This window comes from Agelaius phoeniceus, chromosome 5 (assembly GCF_051311805.1).
Source record: "Agelaius phoeniceus isolate bAgePho1 chromosome 5, bAgePho1.hap1, whole genome shotgun sequence".
Taxonomy (NCBI): domain Eukaryota; kingdom Metazoa; phylum Chordata; class Aves; order Passeriformes; family Icteridae; genus Agelaius; species Agelaius phoeniceus.
Window position 1 is genome coordinate 35,920,983 of NC_135269.1, and position 24,981 is coordinate 35,945,963.

Sequence of the window (24,981 nt, forward strand, 5' to 3'; positions counted from 1 at the left end):
GCGTTAATCCTTTTATGGAAAGATAAGTGAAGGGCAAGAAAAAGACTAACTACTGTAAAGGCATTTTGCATCTCTTTTACTAGTTAATAGCTCATTTATAGCAATGTTAATCAAAAGTGAAAACACTAGGGGAGAGGAGAAGGGAACAAACCAGACATGCACTATTTTTGCTTATAATGGACTAAAGGTCTCCATAATCACTCTTTGGTACTTTTGGATTATAGATCCACTTAGGAATCTGACTCTTGGGATCAGTTTTGTTTATACCACTGTACATATCATTTTAGTTCATTACTGTTGAACATGGGACAGCATGGAATATTGAACTCCTTTTTTGCAAGAGACGCAAATAAAATATTGATGTAATGTCACCTCCTAACAGACAGCTATAGCTCATGAGTGTTTCTTTAATGAATAAATTTGTCGTATTTTTTTTTTGGTGCATGAGTCAATTCTGAAAATCAGCTTGCATTACTGGTGCATTTTTAAGAACAGAGCTCCTCTGGATTTTGAGCCAGAAGTCTCATTTTACAGCAGGACTGGTGCTACTCCAGAGCAAATTGTAACCAGCTCCATCTGCTTTCAAAAAAGAACACAATCCCAGTTGTCTACACTCACAAAGGAAAACATTAGGAAAATCCTGGAATTTTCTTCTATTATTTCTATGTTCCATTTGCTGACTGATCCATTTGGTCATCCTGAAATTATTTCTTTACGTGACCATTTGGAAATACATAGAGAAGTGGCAAAGTAGCCATGTTGCAGTAGATAATAACAAGAAAGTGCCATCTACTTTAGCTATCACTAAATGGAATTAATTAAGAAGGTATTCCCCTATCTAATGCACAGTCAAACAGGTTCCTGTATTCCTGAGAACATACATAGATTACTACTGGGAAATTAGGATAAAGAAAAGAGATACAATGCAGTAACAGCTAAGGTATGATAAGTACTTTGGTAAGCATGACAAAGAAAAAGCCTGTATATTCCTTCTTTTCTGTGCACAATCTCCTCCCTCCTCCCTCACACATATTTCTAAATGACATGTGTTTTTGTATAGGAGATCACATTCTACCAAGAGACACATTCATCTCTTAGGGATTAAATACAAGGATGGAATCAAGGAATATTACAAGCAAACTGTAAGGTCTTTAAACCAGACAGTCTTTTTTACTGTATTCCTACAGCAGCAGCAGAACTGTATCCTGATTCATAACTGAGATTCCACAATGCAAATAAATAGCCATGAGTGCAGTATATTTATTTTAAACACTAGGTAAATATATTTGACCTTCAATATGAGGATCTTAATGCTCTGAGAAAGCTCAATGATAAATTATTCAGAAGATCTTTCAATTTTACAGATGAATAAAACTGAGTTTAAGCAACTTCCCTGAGGTTACAAAGAAAATTGACAAAGCTAGAAGTCTTTTCCTAAACCTTAAAATACATAATCCTTCCTAAAAGCAATAATGCAGCAGCTACCATATAGCAATAAGAATATTTATATTATTAATAAGCTATTGCATAATACCAACAGATAGAAATGATGTTTCACAAAGCTGTAACTGCTCCACTCTAAATATAGAGTATGTTCAGGCAAACTAAACTGCCACCTTCCAGAACTGTGACTTAACATTGATCTGCTACCTCATATTGGATTTGTGTGGCCAGATTTTGGTAGAGGGGGACAGTGGGTCTGCAGGGGTGGTTTGTGTTTGTGCACTGTAGCTCCTTTTGTTTCTTATTTGCAATGCCAACAATAAATTCAAAGTCGCCTTTACTCTGCAACCAAGACAAAAAAAGCACCTGCTAAAAATTATGCCTTCCAAATTAAACATTATGAACACAGTGTTTACATCAGGCAATTTCAAACAACAACAAAAAAAGATTTTTGGCAGCTTCCACCCAGTCCTCTTTTCTTGGTACAATGCCTCCACCATACTTACTAATAACTACTCACTGTCATGGACTTAGCATGCAACTCACTAGTGGCATTAATTTAGTGATTCAGACAGAGGAGAAAGTTTAATCCATCTCAGTCAGATGGCACAGGGACCTCTTATATCAAGGGCTAAGAGCAACAACCACACTTCTGACTAAGGTGGAGAACACTGACAGGATCTATCAGAGGAAACAAGTAAACACACAAATTCCTCACCAACACCACCACCAAAAATCCAGTTTGAAAAAAAAAATTATTAAATAATATATTTAAAATTAAATAATATATTTACTACTACAATTGTTTTAAAATACTCAAGAGCCCTCAGCTGTGATTCCCGTCCTAAGCACTGCACAAACGTACACACAGGTACACAGTGTGACAAAGACCTTGTAATAAGGATACTATTTTCCAGAAAAACCAACAAATGGACTACAGAGAAAGAAAAATATTTTCAGATTCAATCACACTAGAGACTTTCCTATGCATTGCTGTCCATATTACATGTTTATATATAAGCATTCACTTAAAATACTTGTTTGCAGAAATACAGATGCAGGTAAGCATGTTTATGCATGCATATTCACACACAGTTATCTGCATGTTTGTATATGCACATATAATGAAAAAAGTGATAAGCTGGGGTCAGTTCAGCACAGGAGAAGGAAAACAAAAACAAAACAGAGGGCAACAAACATGCAACAAGGATAGAGGGAAGATGACAAGTAATGAGAATACTCCTGACAGAGAAAGGAGAAAACAACAGTAACGACAATAGGAATGGAGAGTCAGGCAAAAGAAATAATACCAAAAGCCCAAGTAATAAAGACAGCCTGCTGACTTGCATTTCAACTACAGGTTTATTTTTCCATCAAAAGTAATAAATGTTAAACTGGTACCAAAGCTACTTTGCTACAAACTTTTGATATATTCCTGTATTCTGGAGCTGTCCCTCACCCTGGTAAAAGCTACATTTGGTGACTTAGGTAAAAAATGCTACTAAGAAACATTTCTGTGCCCAATACTGACAATTCTAGAAGACATCAAGGACTTTTAGTATCAAAAAAGTATAGGGATTTTGCATAAACCAGTGCCTACTGAGATACAATTTTATTACACATTAACTAACATGTTACAAAAAGGATATTCTAAGGCTCACTTAACTAACTGAAGAGTACCCTGAAGTAAAAAAAAAAAAAAAAAAAACCACAAAAAACAAACCCCAACCAAAAAAAAACCCAACAACAAAACCCACAAAACCTAGATGTGAAATAGAGGAAACATTGGCATTAAACTCAGTAGCTCTATGAGCTTTTTATTCTCCTCTAGCAAAGAAGCTTTTCTGATTTACCTGCAGGAAACAAAACATAACTGTGTTACTTTGTACATATACATATTTAAGTCAAAATCAATATATATGTGCTTGCCAGTAACTATCTGTGAAAGGAAGGAAGAAAATTATAACCATTTCCAAAATATTTTCCTGCCTTTGCATTCTTTTGTACTTGAGCACTGGAGAACAGCCAACATCAGTACCTAAGCATTAAAAAGATAAAAATGAAGCATCTTCCCAGCAGTAATCTTTTATTGTGAATGCACAGCATGAATGCACCTTGGCACTTCAGGTTAAGCTGTAATAAAGCATAGTCTTCCATTCTGGTACAATACCCAGACTCTAGAGATTCATATTCAAGGGCTGTGGGCACTATGAAGTTAACGTGACAAACTAATCCAACTGTCACAGTATACTCTGTCCCTAATTTTGAGGTTTGGGAGGGTTTTCACATGTATTTCTTACAGTAAGGATGCAAAAATCCCAGGAAAAAACTCATTTGCAGAAGCTAGGCTTTAAATTTTTTGTGCATCATTTCTGCATTCATACAAGCCTCTCTCATTTTCTCTATTCAGACTGTCTATTTACGTATCGTATCTAAGAAAACAAGAACTGGCTTAATTTGGGACCACTAATTGTTGTTGGCAATCACTCAATGTTCCACCAGATGATTTCATTCAGAAGCTAAAAGCCACAGTACCAGGCAAGGTTGTCCTGTCATATATTGCTTTAGGCTAGGGCTATCTAGAATGAGTTTAAAAGGTTATTAACTTAGCTCTATACGCAGACACACAATGCAGTTTCACAAGAAAATTCTTGTTTTAATGTTTATAAAATGCAATCTTAAATAGGTCTTTATATCCCTCCCACAAAGGCACACTGCAGTACAGCCCCTCACTTGTTTACTTCTGATATAGCAGAAGCAGCTGATGCTTCTCCTTCCAATTTCAAAAATTAGCCTTCCAGGGGAATTAGAGAAGCAAACAGTAGGACTTCCTCATGTGACATACAGATTCAACAACACTTACAATGCATTACTTGTACTGCAAGACAGCAGAGTTAATGAGGAAGCTGCAGAGTCCTTGACCTGAATTTAGGATCCACTTAAATCTCAAGGTACCATTACAGAGCGATTTCAAGAAACTAGCTCAATGCAAATATGGTAAAAATAACAACAATAGCAGCAGCAGGTTTTCCCAACTACTTTGTAAACACAGCAGAACTTTTCACTTAAAGTAGAAAAATTATCAAAGCGAAAAAAGCTTTAGTTGCAGCCATGTCAACCTTGCTCTAGTGATTTTTCTGTCTTTCAGAGATTCAAATCTAGTCCAGAGCTGGAATAAGGAGGAGGTTCAGGTGATTTTTACTTACTTCCAACATTTTGGGAGGAATTCTGGCTATTCTTTTTTTAGTCTTTATTATATGAAGCCTAGTGAAGAATAGTGAAGAATTCCATAGAAAGTGCAAGTTCAAGGGAAGGGGAACAATAAAAGAGGCATTTCCTCTAAATGTATGGTTTGATAAAGGATAATCAATAAAATTTAGGAAAATACTTTCAAAATCAGCAAGCAGGATAGCTAAGTGCTAATGCACTCATTATGGAACCTATCACAAAGATGAGATTTCAAGCAGCAGAAATCTCAAAGCTCCTTTTGGAGGTATGATCTTCGTGAAGCTGGGTGATAAAATTCCCAAAATAATGTCACAGTGCAAGAGAAGAGATAACTAGAAGGCCAAGCTCAGATTCTCCACTGTACAGTGTCATATGCAACTGCTTCTCAAGCTAATGCCCCCTCTTAGAAGACAAAAGATAGGACAAGGTTGCAGATTTGTTCAGCATTTAATCCTTGAAGTTTGTAACATTTCCCCAGATGATGATCTCAGGACAAAACCAGACAAACAAATATTATTGAGAACAGTTTGAAAATTAACAATGCTAAGAGCAGGAAAATAGTAAATAACAATTACAGTGATTTTCTTTCTTTGTAGTGCCACTTTAGAGATGGCACTCTACAAAAAAGAAAGCTTCATGTACTTGCTTAGCTATTTATTATCACTTAAAATATTCTTTGTACTGAGGCTAATAAAAGCTTTGTTTTAAAAAAGTAGGAGAAACAGCGATCAAAAAACAGGATTTATAGTATAAAGTCATTAATTTTCTTTTCTACTTGACATTTTTAACCTTGCAGGTAGTTTTTAACCACCAATATGTTGTAGGCAATCTTGTATAATCATGAGATACTAACTTCAATAATTTCACTGTTTCCTGCTTCTTAGCCATTGTATCTTACTCTAAATCAGAGAAAACCATTTGAGACACAACACTTAAATCCACCTTTGCAATGTAACTGGTAGAGATTGGAAACTGTGTCCTCAGCACTGGGTGAAGACCAAGGCCAGTCAGTCTGTTAATTTTTTCAGTGGGGGAGGGAGGGAAGTAATCAACCCAAGTGAGAAGCCACCTTCTTCTCTCAACTCTGTAGTGCATATCCCAAGCCATGCTGTGTACATACATATAGAATAGTATCCATTTCAGCTATCTGGTTACACAAAAATCTGCCAGCAGGAACAGCTGCAAAGCAGCTGATCTCCTTCCAACCCGGCAGTGATGATACCCTGTACAACTCTTACTTGGTATTCCTGAATAAAACCAAGTTTTATTCAGTTATCAGGCATACATTAACAGCAACAACTGTAAGACAAAACTGGTAGTGACTGAAAAAGAAAGAAACCATCTACAAAACCAAGGCATACTAGAAAAATACATATTAAAAAAATCAGCTAGCCAGCATCATTTTAAGAAAATAATTCATTTAATTAGTATTTAATTTCCTAGCTGTTTTGGTGCAGCACTGGGACAAAATACTTCTCTGTAACCAGGTCTTTCTTGCAAATAGTGGTTTGGAGAAGGCAAGGAAAAAATATAAAAGAGAAACATGTACAATCTTATTTACATCATGGTTCTCCAAAAGGAAGAAAAGCCACGTTAATATGCAGCAGAGGACATGAGTTTACTTTATAAATTATTAAATATGGATTCATGTTCCATAAAATTATATTTAACTTCATCTATTAAGAATGTAAAGGTTGTGTAGTTTTGGGTTTGTTTTTTTTTTTTTTGAATTTGAACTTCCCTAGCAGTGGGCACAGAACAATTTCAGAAAGTGAGAAGAGTCAGGTGGTGGGGCCCCAGGGAGGTTTGATAGACAGGGAGATAATTCAAGTCTTTCTAGCAAAACTTTTGAAACAGAAAACACATGGAATATGGAGGGAGAAAGCTTAAGGGAAGGAATGACAGAGGTAATATATGACAAGCTGATACAGAAAAGCAACTGTAGTTAGTTATCCCTACAGCCCATTTCTTCTTATCAGCTGTGCTGGCTTGTCTTATCTGTGCCTAATTCTAGAGTATCAAAGTAAAAAAGCAAAAAAAGAACAAATATCTTCCCTGAGCCCTGATGACCCCTCACTATTCCCTTGCTGCACTATTTTGGTGAAAATACTTATATGTCCTGAAAAACACCCCACAAAATCCCTGCCAGTTGTTGTGCAATATGGGATAACAGTGAGCATTCAGCCTAATGAATCTGTGATTCTTCAGCAGTTCTGCAGACCTCTGTTGTTTGTAAAGCATCCCCTGTCAGACAGATGAGCAGATGGACAAGAACTGCACAGAATGTACATGTATATGTACATATGTGTAGGAGTGACTGGGGTGTGTGAGGAGAAGGGATAGAAATTTCAGTTAGGGCAGCCTTGGAGAAATAAAACAAAATGGGAGACATCAACCTTTTTGTTCACATAACAAGCAACATCATTCAGATCCTAGGTCTTCAAATGAAAATACACTATTAAACAAGAATAGCAACACCTCTGGCCTGCCCAAGATTTCATGCCACTATTTTTCAAAGCAGATGACTACAGATTTAGCTATAAAAATGAAAATTGAGGTGTGGAAATGGGGAGCACAGACACAGCAGTAGTAGAATGTTTGTGAGAATAAATTTTGCTTCTGGCCCAACTGCCTCATGAGGATGACATCTGATTTTCCTGAAATGCTGTCCTGTGCACTAAATATTGACTAGGACAAAGGAAACAGGGGATAGAGGAACAGTGTGATGTACATGCTGATTATTCCTGTTATATCTGTCCCTTCTAAACCTTCTCTCTTGATTTTTTGTTTTAAAGAATTGTGTATCAAGACTGCCTGATGCTTTCAACAGTAAACTATTATTTTACCCTACCAAGCAAAACCTGACTGATTACTGGACTTCTAATTAATCTCCAAATGGCTACCAAGAAGATAAGCAAAACATCTAACACAAGGTTTGCTTGCTATTCCTGTTAATTAGTTACATTTAATTATTGTCCAGTAATAGAGCCCTAGTGTCTATTTGAAAGTCCCTCCAGGTACAGTGGCTCACCTGCCTACCAAAAGACAAGAAAGACAAGAAAACAATGTCATTTGTTGTGAAAACAGTAGAAATTCTTATACATTCTCATATTTAGCTTCAAAGCATATATTTGTAGAGGAGGTGGTGCGGTGCTAAAAACTTTCCTCTATTTTCATTTGGTTTGGATCTGCCTCTAAACAGAAAAATCAAGGCCTTTTGTCAAGAGAGTTTAAAGGAAATGTGATGAAAAACTATCCCTGTGACCACTCTGGGTGTGCAGAATTCCAAGGCATGGACAAGATGTGCAGAGGTACAAAGTCTCCTATTTTGGAGACAAGAAATTCTGCAAGAATATCATTCCTACTGTATTCTGTATAATGGACTTCAAATCCAGACACACATCTTTTGTTGTGAGTCAGTATAGGGACTCAGAGGGCTTGTCTCAAACACCCTAAACACAGTGGAACAGAAAGCAGTAAATTATTTGGCAGACAAAGCAGATACACCAAACATTTAAGGCACAGAGTATTATTGTTACTGGGAAACATGTTGTACATTCCTGTATTTCTGAAACAATTTCACAGATTTACACGTGATCGAGTGCATGAATGACACTTGGGGGTACAGCCACCTGTGTTGTTTATTTGTGTGCTGCCTCACAGACATCTGCACACCCACAGTGAACCACAGCCAGGCTCCCACCCCCAGGCTCCAGACACCAACAGGGCCACAGCAGCAGCAGCATTCTAAGGCTTGGCTCTGCCTGCCTGCAGCAAGCAGGTGTTTTTTGAAGATACAATGCAACCTGGATATTCTGTCAAATAAATGGCCACAATGGGACTTTTTTTGTAAGTCAAACATTAAAATTAAATGAGTAGTCAGGAAATTTTGAATGTGCATTTTGGAGACTAGCTAGCATAAACCATGTATGTGGCAGAATATTACAAATTGCAACATTGATTTTGAAAACAGAAGAACCCTTCTGAACAATTAAATAGAGATAGATAAGACAGCCCCTTTCAGGTTTTAAAATGGTAATCTTAAAGGAGATGCCTCAATAAATCTGTTGTTCAAAAGGCGAGTTTGTGGTTCTCTCTGCCATGTGCTAAAATCATGAACTTGCACACCATACTGTAAACAGCAATATATGGACCTGCTCCTCATTGATATTTCTGTCCTAAAGCCTTGAGATTCATCATACTGATTTAATAAGGAATTACAGTACACTGTGGGAAGGGCAAACAGATGCACAGGCAGAGCATTTAACCTGAAATATCTAAGTGGATGAAGCAGTATGGCTGGCACATCAAGCCTGGAGGAAGAAAAGGCTTCTTTTGGACAGAGTTACCATGGACACATGGTCCTTGGCCAGATAGAAATAATGGACAACCCAGAACTACCTGTTCCAGCTCATTGCCAGTTTCCTGAGGCTTTGCATCCAGACAGAAGAATTTGTAGAGGGAAGACCTATGCCTGTTTTCTGTAAGAGGTCAAATTAATTAAATACAATGATCTTTCTAAAACCTTTTTCCTCTCTGATCTATTAGCCGGCCTCCCTCCTTTTTCCAACAACTCAGCCACAAAAATCAGACTATTGCTTCCACATGGCTACTTAACTAAAGCTCTAACTTAATGACTAAGCTTCATCTTTTACTGTGAGCATCAGCCCAGTGACACATGAGAGTCCCACAAATATAAGCAAGCCATTGCCAGAAATCAATAAAAATGTCATTGCATCTTGCAGCTACAGGAAGAATAAGGAACTGGACAGTCCTGTAGCCACAAAAGAAGCATGCACCTATTTAAAATGCAGGTGATAATGTTTGATAGGTTTTGAGATAAGGAGTATATTTGAGTGTCATACACAGTAGCAACAAGAAAAATTTTTTCAATATAGTTGTTCAGACCTAAATCCAGACCACAGAAAAAAGTAACCCTATGCTATTATGTATATAGCATAGATATGAAATTATTAGAAAAGTTACATCCCAAAGCACAGCCTGCATTTTTAAAGCTACCTGAGAAGTCTTATATGACACTTTTTTCTCAATTTGACTTTTCTCCTAAATTGCTCATGCAGAAAACAGTAACAATATATTCTGCAGCAACATAACAATTGATTCTTTTCAGAATGCAATATTTTTAATTTGCTGAAAGGACATAAGTTATCCAAGACATTCAGCTTGACTCTTGCCTAGTGAGATCCAGGTAGTATGCAACTAAGGCACTCATGTCAGCCAGTAATTCAGCCAATATTTCCTAAAGTGGTAAAATGTAAAATTATGTAAAAATTTGATCTAGAGACAATACAGCAAAAAGACATAGCCCAAATCACTACAATTTCTTATGTTTCACCACTACCTATAAACCCTTTTTTTCAAATATCAGCCTTTTATAATGATATTAGCATATCAATGATATTCAATTTCTAGTAAAGATCCCTGAATGAAACTAAAACTAGCAAGACTTCTGTTTATTATCATCACATTTACTTCTTCAGTATCAACCACAGCACAAAAGCAGAGCCTTTGATGGTTATTGCATAGTTCTACAGAGGGATAAAATATCTACAGACTGGCTCAAAGAAAAGATTTGACCTTGAGGTACAGCAGATCCTCTTTGAAACAAACCTTCCCCTCCTACACAATCCAAAGAGCTCATGTCTAAGAGTGAATCTGCAGGTATTAGGCATGAAGGGAAAAAAATTCTTTTGAAATAAGAGGGGGGTCGGAGGAAAAGGGGACTCTGGGTTCCAGGTCACATAATAATGGTTCAAAAAACAGTTCACCAGATGGTGAGATTAATGCTAACGTTTCTCAGCTTTTCTTTTGTGCCACAGAAGGGTGGGAATTATGAAGTGAAGAAAGTACCATGTTTTAAACTAATTATCATTTATCATATATCTCTCCCCTCCATTACAAAAAGAAATGCTCAAAGGTTGAATATATATTTTCTGTAATAATTTCATTCTGTGTGTTATGATAGTATATTACCTAAATTCTCTGCACTTTAGAGGGTTATTGGCTATGACTGAATTACTTAGATTAGCATATACAAATCTCAGAGAGACTAAAAGCAAGTATTTGATTTTATCGGTCTTACAATTGTTTTATATTGTCCATAAACTACACCAGTTTTGATTTTTTCCCAAATAAGATCAAAAATATTTAAAACATTAGACAGAAACATTCATACCAAAAATTAAAAAAAAAAACCCAAGCCAGAAGCATATATTATAAGTCTGTGTAATAATGAAGCATGTAACCTGCATTTCAATACATTATTTGGACAGTCCCACTGAACCTGTGCAATAACTCAAAGAGGCCAGTGAATTTCACTTCAAGGCATTGCATGAAGCACACCACAGCCTCAGATGCTACATCAGAACATATTCTCTCTGCTGGCTGCCAATCAGGGCAGGCCTTACCTTAGAATGCAGGCAAAGAGTAAATTAGAGCATTTTTAACTTTAATAAAGTAGAGATTGAGAAAACCCACAAAACAAAGCAAGGAAAAAGCTTTTTTCAGGAAAAATCCATTAATGTAGTACCAAAAAAACTAATAAAGCATGGGTCGTTCTATTATCCCCATAAACCTTAAGACACCAAATTAAGGTTTATGAAATAAGCATGAGAGATATTTCCAGACCATAGTATAAGTAAGTAAAGGAGATGAACTTGGAAGGTGAGATTTTTCAGAGAGTGTTGCAGAAGTGGGATTTCTGAAAGAACTTCCCATACTATGGAAGTATTAGTTAAACTGCCTTAGATACTGAAGGATAAATATTGAATACATTATCCAGAACTATATGTAGGACAGAATAAGAAGGGTCTACCCATGCATCCACAGTCAAAAACAAAGATCTCACCCTGTCTAAGGCTGATGTCAGAGTTTTGCTTCCGGTCAGCAAGTCCAGGTTTTGACAGACAGTTTGCTAGACAAATTCAGGGAGTTCTCTGTATTGCAATATCATGTGAGCATAGCAAACTACTTTATCCTCGAAACACATTCATTTCTAGTTTACTGAAAATCATCAAAGAGTTTGCAAGTCATTTAAATATAATTAAGTAATTAAAAATAATCTTACCTTCTTTTGATCTTCTAGTTTATGACTTACTGGATTCCTTCCATGTTTGTTCATCTCTGAAGATAAATCCATCACATTCATTCCTTGCCCTTCAAAATGAAATTGGTTCAGCAATGCAGCAAACTAATCCAAAAAGCAGGGGCTACAAACACAGAAACATGGTGCTTTTTTCCATCACACACCATCTCTGAACATCAATGACTTGGAGAAATGACTAAGAAACGCATCGATTGAGCTGAGGAAAACTTTGCAGTTCACTCTTGAGACTTTCCGAATCACCATAGCGTTCTTAAAAGCTGATGCTTAAGAAGAGAAATGTTCATCTACCACTTTTAACTCCAACTGCTATCTGTATCTTTCTTCACAGGTTTCCATTTTACAGGAGGTTACATCCTGACTGTGAACCTGTTGAGATAAAAAAAAAAATCATCAAGATTGATTTACAATTTTCTGTCACTCTATAACTGATTATCTGTCTTCATTAGTGCGTGTGGACTTTGTGTGGTTTTTATCATGGTCTTTTTTTTTTTTTTCATTGGTTAGTTTTGTTTTGGCTTTTCAGTTTTGTTTGTTTTTGTTAAGTGGTACTGAAGTTTAATTTAGTACTTGGCAGGATGAAGTAATATATGCTCCCATTCATTCCCCTCTGCATCCATCTGTGAGTGCACAGAGTATTCACTGGGAACAGCTAGTGAATTCCAGCTACCAGTGTAAAGGAAAAGTTATAGGGAAGAGAAAAGCAAAGATTATTTGACTAAAATACTGAAAACACTAAATTAAAAATGGACAAAAAAATCCTCCTTGAAATGCCAATTCCCACCCCAAAGCTTTTTTTACTGTGATCCAGTTACAAATAGGAAAAAGGCACAAGGGTGAGATATACCCAAAAATGAGACAAAATCAAGAGATCAATATTGATACAAAGAAGCACTGAGAGCATAGTACCTGTGAGATACAATTTCTTCCCCGGAGTGTTCCAACAAGAAACAAAATTGTATTTACTCTCAACACCACAGTGTGAGGCACCTATTCTTATCCACATTTATCTTCACATCCAATTGAACATGATAGCAATAAAGGACTAATCAAGCCATAAGAACAAATCCTTTACAAAAATAACTAGAAACAAACAGAAGATGCATTTGCCTTGGGAAACCACAGGAATATAAACAATCGTACACTAAGCTACTGTATGAGAGAACATATACCCAGATAGCTTGTTACCTAAACACCACTTTACCCTGATACATCTGACCTCAAAATCAAATTAATTTTCCTTGTTATTCTAACTTTTGAGAATCACCTCCTTCTGCAGATAAGCAGTGTATTACAAACACTCACCAAAGGAAACTCAAATGCTTAGAGACCATTTTTCTATTCATTATTTTGAGCATCCTGAGGAAAGTCACTGAAATAAAAACAAGACTAAGGTGTTAACTGCCCATAAAATAGGAAGTAGTCACCAAAACTATGCTGTTAAAATCTCCCATAAATTTATGATTTTATTGGATTAAGAAGCAAGCCAGATTCAATAATTTACTATAACTTTCCCAAGCACACATAGCTTTTCTCACCCCGTTTTCACAGAATCTGAAGCACAGCAGGACAGAACCAGATATCACTCTCAGGTGCAGCCTGTTCCCACCCCCACGTGCGATTTCCCCCATTTGAGAGTTTCACAGATCCACAGAATGCACAAAACCATAATGGCTGGATGCAGGAAGATGAAACATGAGATACCACTGTAGGGATCAACATCTGGATTCATGCTTAGAACAGTTGTAAAGCCAATGTAAGTCAAAACCAAGCTGTTAAAGCCCAGCAGTTTCTCTGGTTCATTTCATGGTCAGACATGTGAATTATATTACTTCCCATGCCTGGCAATTATGCTATGCTAGGCAATTAAGCTATTCTGTGGAACTGCATGGTGTTTTCAAGCCAAAGTTGGACAGAATGCAAATAATTTTGTTTGGACTGCCCTCATTACTTCTAACATGCAAAGCACAGGGTGGCAATTCTTGCTTGTTCCATTCAGCATGTTGTTCCATGGTCTTCAGCCTTTTCAACATAAACAGCTGTAATTAAATGCTCTTCACTGGCATTTTTTTTTTTTACAGTGGAACCAAATTTATTATTCACTATTTAACACTGATATTTAACATACACACAATCACAGAATAAAGTATCCATAGTCCTGGATAGCATGATGATCACAGACTAAATAACAGATTGTTAGTAGGTCACCTACAAATATAGAGGTCAAGGTGAGTTAGAGCTTTTTTACAATTTTATTCTCCTAACAGACACAAAACTCTCATTCAATAACCATTTTTAATAATTTTGAGATACTTATAGTAATAGAGTCTTCCAGATGCACTTAACACTGGAAACACAGGCCTAAAGGAAGCAGAGCAAGCTATCCAAGCCATGAACATCTTTAGACTTTCTTGTTAGATAACACAATGAGGAAAATACTATGTGGAAATTATTTGTGATCGGGGTTGGGGGGTGGAGGTTAGTGACTTCCTCCTCTAGAGAAACTATGGAAAGCATTCAGGGCGATGAATGTCTGGTTTAAGTATCTCAAATACTTGCCTAAATTCAAGTGGACTTAAGTCAGGTGAAATGTGTCTGAAATATCTTCTACTTCTCTGTCAGCTACAGGTTATTGACAGACCAGTGGGCAACAACCCCAGAATATATTCTCAGAATTAACCAGAATTATCCTTTCTATACTTCCCTTACTGTCATCACAGATAGCTCTTGAAAAGTTTACACTGACAGGATTTTCAGAAAGCAACCAGAATCCTCAAGCTCCCTGCAGCCTCTTCCATGTATTAGTAGTAGCAGTAGTAATAATAATAATATTTTCCTGTAAGTGGCACATTCATTAAATATTTCATGGAAGTTAACACAAATATCTTTACAGACGCTGGATTTTGCAGATCAACCTGGTTGAGAGGAATGTTCAGGGAGGGGCAGTTGTAAGCAAGTACTGTTTTAGTCTATTCTAATAGTTCTACAAAATCTACAAAGAAAAAAAAAGGTGCTGTAGGAAAACTTTAGATAATGAGGTTTTTTTCCTAGGTTTCTTCCCCTCATCATTGGCCTTCAGGAGTTTCAAAACTCCATGACCACATAAGGTACACTCTGATGGCTACATGGGAGGCTTCACACCAAAACACTGCTCTGTGGTTGTTATCATTGGCAATGGTGGGGGCAAGGGCTATGTTAGAGAGTCAACAGATTACCTTCTTTTCCAAAATCCTCTTGTGCCCACATGGGCATTCTCAAATTTTGCCATATCATTATAGCAATTTTGAGACAGGTCCAGGTATAAAACTATGATTGTAATTTGCACCTTTCAAATTTTCTTGTTTGTGCACAGGGTAAGTCTACTGAATTGCATCCTGGGTATTATCAGCTGCACTGATAATGGTCTCTGCTTAATAAGAGTTATGTTTTTATTAAAGAATATCTGGAAATATAGATAACTATTTTCTGGATATGCTGATAGGAAATGCCACGCAAATTTTAGAAGGACACAATATCAATTTTCAGTACTAATACCTCATTATTATGGTTTATGTGCAGTTATAATAGATGTGGAATTTTGGGGCTGCTAGGGAGAACAAACTGGAGACAATACCCATTTACCTATTTCAAACACAACAGCGTGTATGCCAGGACCAAAAGCAAGAGCCACCCACAAACCTCAGTGTACGGCTAAAGTTAACACAAACCAGCCTTTGTTCTTGCCCAGCAGTGCTCCCAGGGATGGCAGCATGGCTGAGAGAAATGGTGGGAGAGTATGAAGACACTATGACTCCCTTGAGATTGGCAGTGGGGAACATCTTGTGCAAGGCATGCTCTGCCCCACTGTCCTGGATGCTGATAAGGCTCACCACTGATGTTCTGCAAAATGATTCGGATTCACATTGAAGACTGGCAGGTCAGGAATATCAGGGGTGTAACTTCCATACTTCACATGATCCTATCAATCTTCTAGATGATGTGGCACCCCAGTATGGCACTAATAACTTACTCATAGCAATAGTTTCACAATGGCCTTAAAAAACCTGTAACCATGAAAGCTTCTTATCTTTCTTTGTAGTCTTTTCCCACAGGGAGAAAATGTTAAGGCTCTCTGTATGGGTCTAACTTCAAACATTATGATCAGGCACACAAAGAGTTATCAGAAAAAGAAGATGATGTTGACTCTTGGAGGATTTTGAGAGCAATTCCAGGGAACATTGCTTTTAGCCAGCATTCAGAATAAGAAGCCAGTATCTGTTCTCTGCACACACACATGATAGAAGTGCCATAGAAAGGCTTGTCTGCACCAGATAAAAGCAGTCTGGGAAGGCAGCTGGTGAGCCAAATACGTATCTCTAAGCACTGAGGCTTGCCTACAGAATTATTTATTCTGATACAAAATTAATTCTGTTCCAAACACATGCCTGATTTGCAGCAATACAAAAAGCTGCAGTGTTTACAGCTCTTTCTAAACAATGTAGTGGTTTTCACTTAGATAAAAAGTGACCCCATGAGGACAAGTCCAAAGATGATATTTCCTTTATTAAGTGCATTTTGTATTACTTCTGTAAGTGGTGTCACTTTATCTTCTGCATTTATTCATAGGGCAAAGCCCCTCTTCAGCACAGAATACTATGTGGAGCCACCACATTATCAGTGAGGATAAAATCACAACTGTTTGCATTGTTCCTGGCTCTAGTCAATGCATATTAAAACATATATTTTCAGATTTGTATGGATTAAGGAAGAGATAAAGGGCGCTCTAATATTTACATCCTTGAAATGCTTTTCTGCTAAGCAGGATGCCAGTTGCCTCAAAAATCAAACTGAATGCACAAATTAACACCGGTGCACATAATTAATTAGGAAAAAAATTTAAAAATCATATCTATATATATAAATACACACATTTATATGAGACTGTTCTATTCTCAGAAACTATTGTTATAAATGGTACAACAACTCAAATCTTTCTGGTTTTCTCAAATCCTTTTTATCTTACCTCCATCAACCTCCATCAAACAGGCTAAATTCTCTATACAGAATTTAGAGCTGCTATTACATGACAATTTTATTTCAGGTTTGGAACCAGTACCAGATAGGAATGCCTTCTCTCTTCCATCATCCAATTCTTTTGCCCCTGAGCATCAGAGATAAAGAAGCATAAGAAAGGGAATACAAAGTCTATTTTTAAGAGATAGTCCAGTCTGGCCTTTTACTCTGATGTCTCCTAAAGATCTGTTGTGTTGTTGCACATACAGTACTCTGTGCAAAGATCTGAGCATCAGACCTAAATGATATTTGGTTATCTTACCCAGCACTGCCCTGCTACATATGCCGTCTCTTAAGAGATTCATCAAACATCTACATTTCACTGTGCCTTACAGCACTTCTGCAGACATGCTACAAAGGACAAATTCCACCTTATATCAACTCCATTTTCAGTGGAATATTTCTCCATTTCTGTCTAAACTTGTTTTGACTGTTCCTCTGTACTACTGAAATAGATGAAAACAGTATGGTGTAGCTTTTACGTTTCTAATGTTTGGAAAACAATAGGAAAACTGAATATTCCTTATTTATTCACATGCTAAATACTCTGCAATATTTGTTATTATTTTTTATAACTCTGCATGTATAATAAAAGAGCTACCTTAAAAAAGAAGATAGGCAAATATCCTCCAAAGCCTACCAAAAACCTGGATGGGATATGAGAAAGACAACACTGAGGTGGAAATGAAGGGGAATACAGAAAGCATATTCTCATATTCTAGGTATACAATAGAAAGAGTAAGCAAGAAAATACAATTCAATCAAACAATGTAAGTGCACCTACAAGGATCTTAAATTGCTCTGACCCATTAACCAAAGCAGCCTCTTTATGCAAGAAAACTATTTATGAGACTCATGAGAAAGAGAAAGGCTAATCAAAAATAGCAGAGAGCTGACATACCTTTGAAATTTTGTTTCCTAGGGAGCTATTAAGTCTTCATTTCTCTTTCTTTTAAGTTTTGATTGGCATGCTGAAAAAAGATGCAGCTGACCTGTGTCTGAGCAGTGGCCAATCTTCTGGGAGTTTTAATCATTTACAGCTATTGCTCTATCAGATTGCCAAGACATAAAAAAAAACCCAGAAAAATTGCATAAACACTTTTTTGGTGCGCTTTACAAAATTTCTAGGGAGAAAAAGGCCCCTGGGCTTTGGGAAATATGTTGATGTATGGTAGCCCTATGGAGACTAATATATCTGGTATATTGCAATACCCCATCTATGTTAAAATTTTGCTACCATCCATGAATGGAATGCAGCCCAAGGGGAGGTGCTGTCTCTCTGGTTCATAGGCTGTGAACATGACCAACAGGAGCACATGTAAAGTTTCACGTATGTTGCTACTTTGAGCAATTTACATATTCAAACACAAAAACAGCATACTGAAGGGTTGCCAGTTACTCTTACATGAAATACTTAAATCCACCTCTCCTACTTTACTGGAAATAACTTATTCTCCCCAACTTGATAAATCTAAGTTCTTGAAACTTAAGAATATCATTAAATTACACAGCCTCTCTTGATCTGTCAAGGCTTGCTAAATAGCTCAATTGGATAAAAGATTCAGCTGCATTTTCAGAATATTTTTAACTCAATGCCTGGTACAAGAGATAAAGCAAAAAATATTACCTATGCTCACAGACAATTTCACAGCTGCTTCAATGGCAGCCTTTTCGGGTGAACCTCATGCTCATCACAAGAAATTACATATAGGTGCTGATCAAACATTGCAAACAGTGCTCTGTTACCTCAGCATTCAATCCATGTCCAGACCAGTCTCCTGCAATTAAATCAATTGATTCAAGCAAGTATGTGGCTGAAACAATAACTCCTGGAGACTTCAGAGCAGAGAGAAAACTGACCAAATGAGACTGCCAATTTGGGGTAGGGGAAGGAGGTAAAGAGAGGGGGGAAAAGGGGATGAAAAAGGACTATAAACATTTTTTATAGAAAGACCCAAGTGACAAAAAATATTTCAAATATTTGAAGACAAAAAGCATCAGTAGGCAGTGCAGTCTTAATGGTGAAGTAAAAAGATGACCTTTGATGGTAGAAGTTTGTCCTCACAATCACTGCATCACAAACTGGTTTAAATTTGGGCTGGGAAGACCTTCTGGGTAAATTGCTTCCTGATCTGCCAGTGCAGAATACATTACTACATTGTATTTTCTAATGCTGTATTCTGCTATTACTCTAAACTCCCAAGTGACACAGCTCACAGTGCTTCCTACATGAGAATGTTAAACAGCCCAATAGAAAAGAATCCTCTAAGAAGTTTCTCAAAAGATGGGTTAATTGACTTAAAATTTAAGCTGAATTTTACATTCTTCAAGCAATTTGTATCAATATTTACCAACACAGATTATTGCTAACACCATATATTTTTAAATACTGATTGTAACCTCCCAATTTGCAACACATTAAAAATCTTCTTTTATTAATACTAGTATCTAAACAAACTTTGATTTTTATCTTAGGTCTCAGTCCATTCAAGTGAAACTCGAACAGACCTTGAGAGTACCACTGCATTTTAAGACGTCAAAGCACTTTATCAGTTGTTACCAAAAATCTCAAAGATGGAAGTCTATTCACAGATTATGTTAAAAGAGATTTAACTAACAATAACATGGACTGGAAATACAGGAATAACTAGACAGTCATAAGCTTTACTGAAAATGTAGAACTAAAAAGGGGTTGAGGTAACATCTAGGAAATAATTGTTATGGGAAGTATAAGGTCTTTGTGTCTACCTAGAGCACATGTTCACTCATGAACACTTAAATTATGTCTCAAGACAATAGCATACTCAAAGAATGTCACACTTCACTTGTAAAGAGATTTGCATCACTAGGTACACCAAATTAACCTGTGTCTGAGGGACAACGTTGAGTTGGATTCATCTGAACAAACATTGTTGCATAAGTCTGAAATCATGGCTTGGTGGTCTCGCTATAGTTTGAGAAAATAAATTGGCATTTTTAGAATGGAATTCTTCTCATCCAAACTAGCTGAGATGAATCATGACCTAGAGGAATAATGACCTAAGTGGCTTTGGAATGCACAGACTTTTGCTGTATGTACGAAATCAGGTGAGAGGAATCTTTTCCTTCAAACCACGCATCTTAAAGGATGGACTACGTGAGGCTCATACATTCAAACAAATGCTAGGAAGCCATATAAAAAAAGAGAGGGGAAAAAAAAGAAAAAAACTAAAAACCAAAACCCAAAAAACAAACGAAGTCTAAACACACCAACAAATCTAATCAAGTCCTACTGGAACAATCCCATACAAGTAATCTACCAGCTATGTCCTCATTCAAAGTGGATGCCCAGGAACAACAGATTTTTCTGTTTTGTCACAGGTGTAAAAATGCTGGCTGCCACAATAACTGAGCTACCCCAGGGGAAATGAATCTTCTCCTTTCACACAAAGTTGCCTACAACAATTGCTTCACTGAGAGCTATGCCTCTTTTTTCTTACAAGTTTAATGTTGACTTGGCAGATAGTTTTTCAACTGTCTCACAAAAACTTACTGATTCCTTTTAAGTAGGAAAGGCAAAAATACACCTCAAGTACTTCAAACTTTTCCCTCTTTTTCATTTATGTTTAAGAAAGTGTATTCTACGGCTACTCGAGTCAACAATAAAACTTGTTGTGGTTTAGGAATGATATTCCCCAATTTAGTCCTGCTAAAACTACGCCACACTTGCTTCCCTCTGCCCCGGCCTATGGGTGCACAAAAAGTATAGATCATGGATTGAAATAAGAGCCATTCACTAGAAAGAGCAATGAGATAAGAAAACAGTAACAGCCACAATATTAATAGGAAAAGTTGTAAGACAAAGAAAGGACTTCCAAAGAAAGCCTGCAATAGTAAACAGCAATCAAAGACCAATCAGCTCTTCCCCACCACATTTTCTCCCACTGGAAGGAATATCCTTCTCAAAAGCAAGAGAGAGACCCTTTTCCCAATCCCAGGTATTGACTGTGAAATAATACAGATAAACCTCCTAGTCATAACTCCTCAGCTACTACAAAAAATTAACTCTGTCCTGGCCAAAAGTAGGACACTTGAAAGTAGGCCTTTGGCTATTTTCTTTCAAAGCTTTAAAACAGCTTTGAGAAGTTTTTTGCCTCTTAATATGCAGAACATTTTTTTGACACAGTCTTTTCTTAGCAGACATAGCTTGACCTATTTCTGTAATATAACACTGACAATCTCCTTATTGCATCATACAAGTTACTTGCCCTGAAAAATAACAATAACTGGGACAATCTTATGAGTTCTACCTGTGTCAATACCACTCCTTAGATCTGAGTAACATGTATCCCTGACCTAGCTACAAGTTCCCCCCTCACCCATATCCTGTGCTTATACTTAGAGATTCTGTGATTCTTTGTCACACAGTGAGATTAGAGAAATTTAAATCAAAGGCTCGGTTTGCAACATGTTTTGTAATAGTATTTGTAATATCTTCTACTACTTATTGCATGAATTACATTGTCTGTACTGCTTTTGATTTTGTTTCTCATATCTAAGCAATTTTTACTCTCATACATTTAATATCAAACTTTCCTCAGATCCTAAAAGCTAAATTTTAACAGTGAATTTCTGGTTATTAATCCACCTTCATCCACATTAACTACAGGATCTATGTTGTGATTTTAAGACCAGCTGAAAATTGAGCATGGTACAGCTGTTTGCTCAACCTCTTTCTCCCTCCCACCCTGATGGAATGGGGTAGGAAATCGAAAAAAAAACATTTATGTTGAGATAAGAACAGTTTAGTAGTTAAAACTGATGACAACACTGATCTACAACTCAGCTGAGGTGAGCTACCAGATGTTCTATTCCTCTTTTTAAACAAACACATGTTCCAGCCCTTCAAAAAGTGCCAAAAAATTAACTCTATTTGAAATGGGCAATAATTAAAGAAAAAAGAAATGCTAATTATCAATGCAAACAATTCTTATTTTCTCTGCTGAGACAGCTGTCTTGTAATTTGCCCTTCCAATTATTAAAATGTGATTCATGTCACAAATACACTGCTGAAATAGACCACAATGTGCCCTACTTGCACTGCTGTATTTACATCTAAATATTGTCAGCCTCCCAGACACTCTTGGTAATCAACACACACAATCTGTACCATTCAAGATAAAGAAATGCAAAGGTCAGAGATCATCCACAATAACAAAATAAGCACAATTGCTTCACGTGATAAAACACACATGGAGTTGTGAACAGTATTTAGCTGGATAATACATGCATCTCATATGTGTAACAAACCAAATTTACCATTAGCCTTACATAATCAGAAATCAGGTATGGAAAAAACTCAGAGAAATTTAGCAACTGGATTTTAAAAAATCTAGTTTCTGAAATTAAAAACTCAAATTTAATTATTTTGTTCACCAGATGCACAGACTGGCAAAAAGATGACTGAAACAGTTCTGTAAAATGTATTATGTATTCTACCATAAAAACAGTACCTACCGAAGAACTTCCTGTAATTAATTCCATTATATATTTGTTTACAAACATTAAAAGTTTTCACCCTAAAAAGACGTCCCCGTCCTATTAATTTTTGTAGTATATGGTAGAGATAATTCAATGCTATTAATGTATAAAATATTGTAAGATCCAAATTATGTCTTTCGACCACCCTGGCCGGGAGCAGTGTGTTATTCATATACATCTAGTTCCCGGACAACACTGAGATAACATCGGGTTCTTTAACGTAAGAATAGAAACTTCCAGGGTGATAATCATGGCTTCCCCGGGGTCACCGGGACCACTCAAGAGTGAGTATCCGCCTCCATGATTACATCTACCACAATGATCATGGCACCACCCTGATGCATGTGAAGGCTGATTTCCCCGAAGTTCTCTGACAACATCACGACACCTGGACTAGATCTTTGTCTACCTCTACACATGTAAAGCCTCGGTTCTGCATGTGAAGAGACACAAAGAACATTTGGTCATCTCTGCCTCCAGCAGAATAAACTGTATAAGAACTCGCTGTTCGAAGCACCATTTGTGAACAGGGGAGACTGACATTTGGGTGTCAGACCTGTGTGTTCACCCAGCGCCGATCCCGGGCTCGACGCTGCCCTTGGCTGTGGTGATTTTTGACAACCAAAATTTGGTCTCGCAGACAAATTAATAAATCTTTGCTAAATTTTCTTATAAGTTTGGCTCTCGATTTGATCATTTATAACAATTTTTGACAGCTAATAACATTTCAGAATAAAACGGTAATCCTGAACATATTACTGCATCTAAAAATACAGTCAACATACACGGATTATTTTTATGCAGAAAAATGCTCCACACTTTTTTTACATACTCAATGCAAACTTGCACAAAAATTCAATGACTGCTATTAAATAACATGCACAGATTTCAGATAGATACAAAATCTTGGTACATCTTATAATGTACCACAATTACTTTCCCATAACTAAACCCAACTTTTTCTTTTAGTAATTTAGATGAACCAGCCTAAACAGCCTCAACCAAAATAAAGATTGTTACAGTTATTACTGGATAATATAGCAACCACATTGAAATACTGGTACAATATTGATTTGTTTTTAAAAATAGAGCACTGCTTCCCAAATTCCACAAATTTATACAAAGGAATGTGATATGAATGTTGTCTAGGTGACGCAATAAGAATGTATGATTTTTCATCATGTCACTATGATATTCTGCATGAAAATGTTTTTGAAGTTCATAAATCCATGAGACCAGACAGGATCCATCCCAGGATGATGAGGGAACTGGCAAATGAGCTTGCAAAGCCACTCTCCACCATTTACCAACAGTCCTGGCTCACTGGTGAGGTTCCAGAGGACTGGAAGCTGGCCAATGTGACACTCATTAAAAATAAGCGTGGGAAGGAGGACCGTGGTAATTATAGGCTGGTTATCCTGACCTCAGTACCCAGGTTATGGAACAGTTTATATTGAGTGTCACCACACAGCACTTACAGGATGGCCAGGGTATCAGACCCAGCCAGCAGGAGTTTAGGAGGGGCAGGTAGTTTTGACCAACGTGGTCTCCTTTTAGGACCGGGGGACCCACCTGGTGGATGCAGGGAAGGCTGTGGATGTTGTGTACCTGGACTTCAGCAGAGACTTTGACACTGTCTCCCACAGCACACCCCTGGAGGAGCTGGCAGTCCGTGGCTTGGACAGGAGCACTCTGTGCTGGGTTAGGAACTGGCTGGATGGCCAGGCCCAGAGGATGGTGGTGAACAGTGCTGCATCCACCTGGGGCCAGTCACCAGTGGTGTCCCTCAGGGGTCTGTGCTGGGGCCAGTTCTGTTCAATATCATTATTGACAACCGGGATGAGGGAATTGAGTCTTTCATCAGTAAATTTGCAGACGACACCAAGCTGCAAGTGTGTGTCGATCTATTGGAAAGGAGAAGGGCTCTGCAGAGAGACCTGGAATAGTTGGATGGATGGGCAGAGTCCAATGAAGTTTAACAAGTCCAAGTGCTGAGTCCTGTATTTTGGCCACCATAACCCCCTGCAACACTACAGACTGGGGATGGTGTGGCTGGACAGTGCCCAGGCAGAAACGGACCTGGGGCTACTGGGCTGCAGCCAGCTGAACATGAGCCAGCAGTGTGCCCAGGTGGCCAAGAAGGCCAAGGGCATCCTGGTCTCTATCAGGAACAGTGTGGCCAGCAGGAGCAGGGAGGTCATTCTTCCCCGGTGCTTGGCGCTGGTGAGGGCCACACCTTGAGTGCTGTGTCCAGTTCTGGCCCCTCAGTTTGGGAAGGATGTTGAGATGCTTGAGTGCATCCAGAGGAGGGCAATGAAGCTGGGTGAGGGGCTTGGAACACAAACCCTGTGAGGAACAACTGAGAGAGCTGGGACTGTTTAGCTGTACCGTCCCTGCAAGTGTTTAAAAGAAGACTAGATGTGGCACTGGTGCCATGGTTTAGTTTAGGTGTTAGGGCATGGGTTGCAATGAATTACCTTCAGGGTCTCTTCCAGCACAGTGATTCTGTGGAAACACAGAATTATTACTACTTATGTATTTCTACATTCTTGCTGTTTGTAAATTTAAAAAAAAATACAGCATCATACAAGTAGAGGCTAGGACAGAAGAAAAGG

General features: G+C 37.5%; 1 protein-coding gene across 2 annotated transcripts in view; it reads right to left on the reverse strand.

The window, feature by feature from the left end:
• NAV3 (neuron navigator 3) overlaps positions 1-24,981 on the reverse strand; it is a 512,854-nt gene that overhangs the window by 370,085 nt on the left and 117,788 nt on the right. For both annotated transcript variants that reach the window (XM_077178804.1, XM_077178805.1), the window contains exon 2: positions 11,759-12,163. In XM_077178804.1, coding sequence (XP_077034919.1) covers positions 11,759-11,839 — 81 coding nt within the window. In that variant the 5' untranslated portion in view covers positions 11,840-12,163. The remainder of the gene's footprint in view (positions 1-11,758; positions 12,164-24,981) is intronic.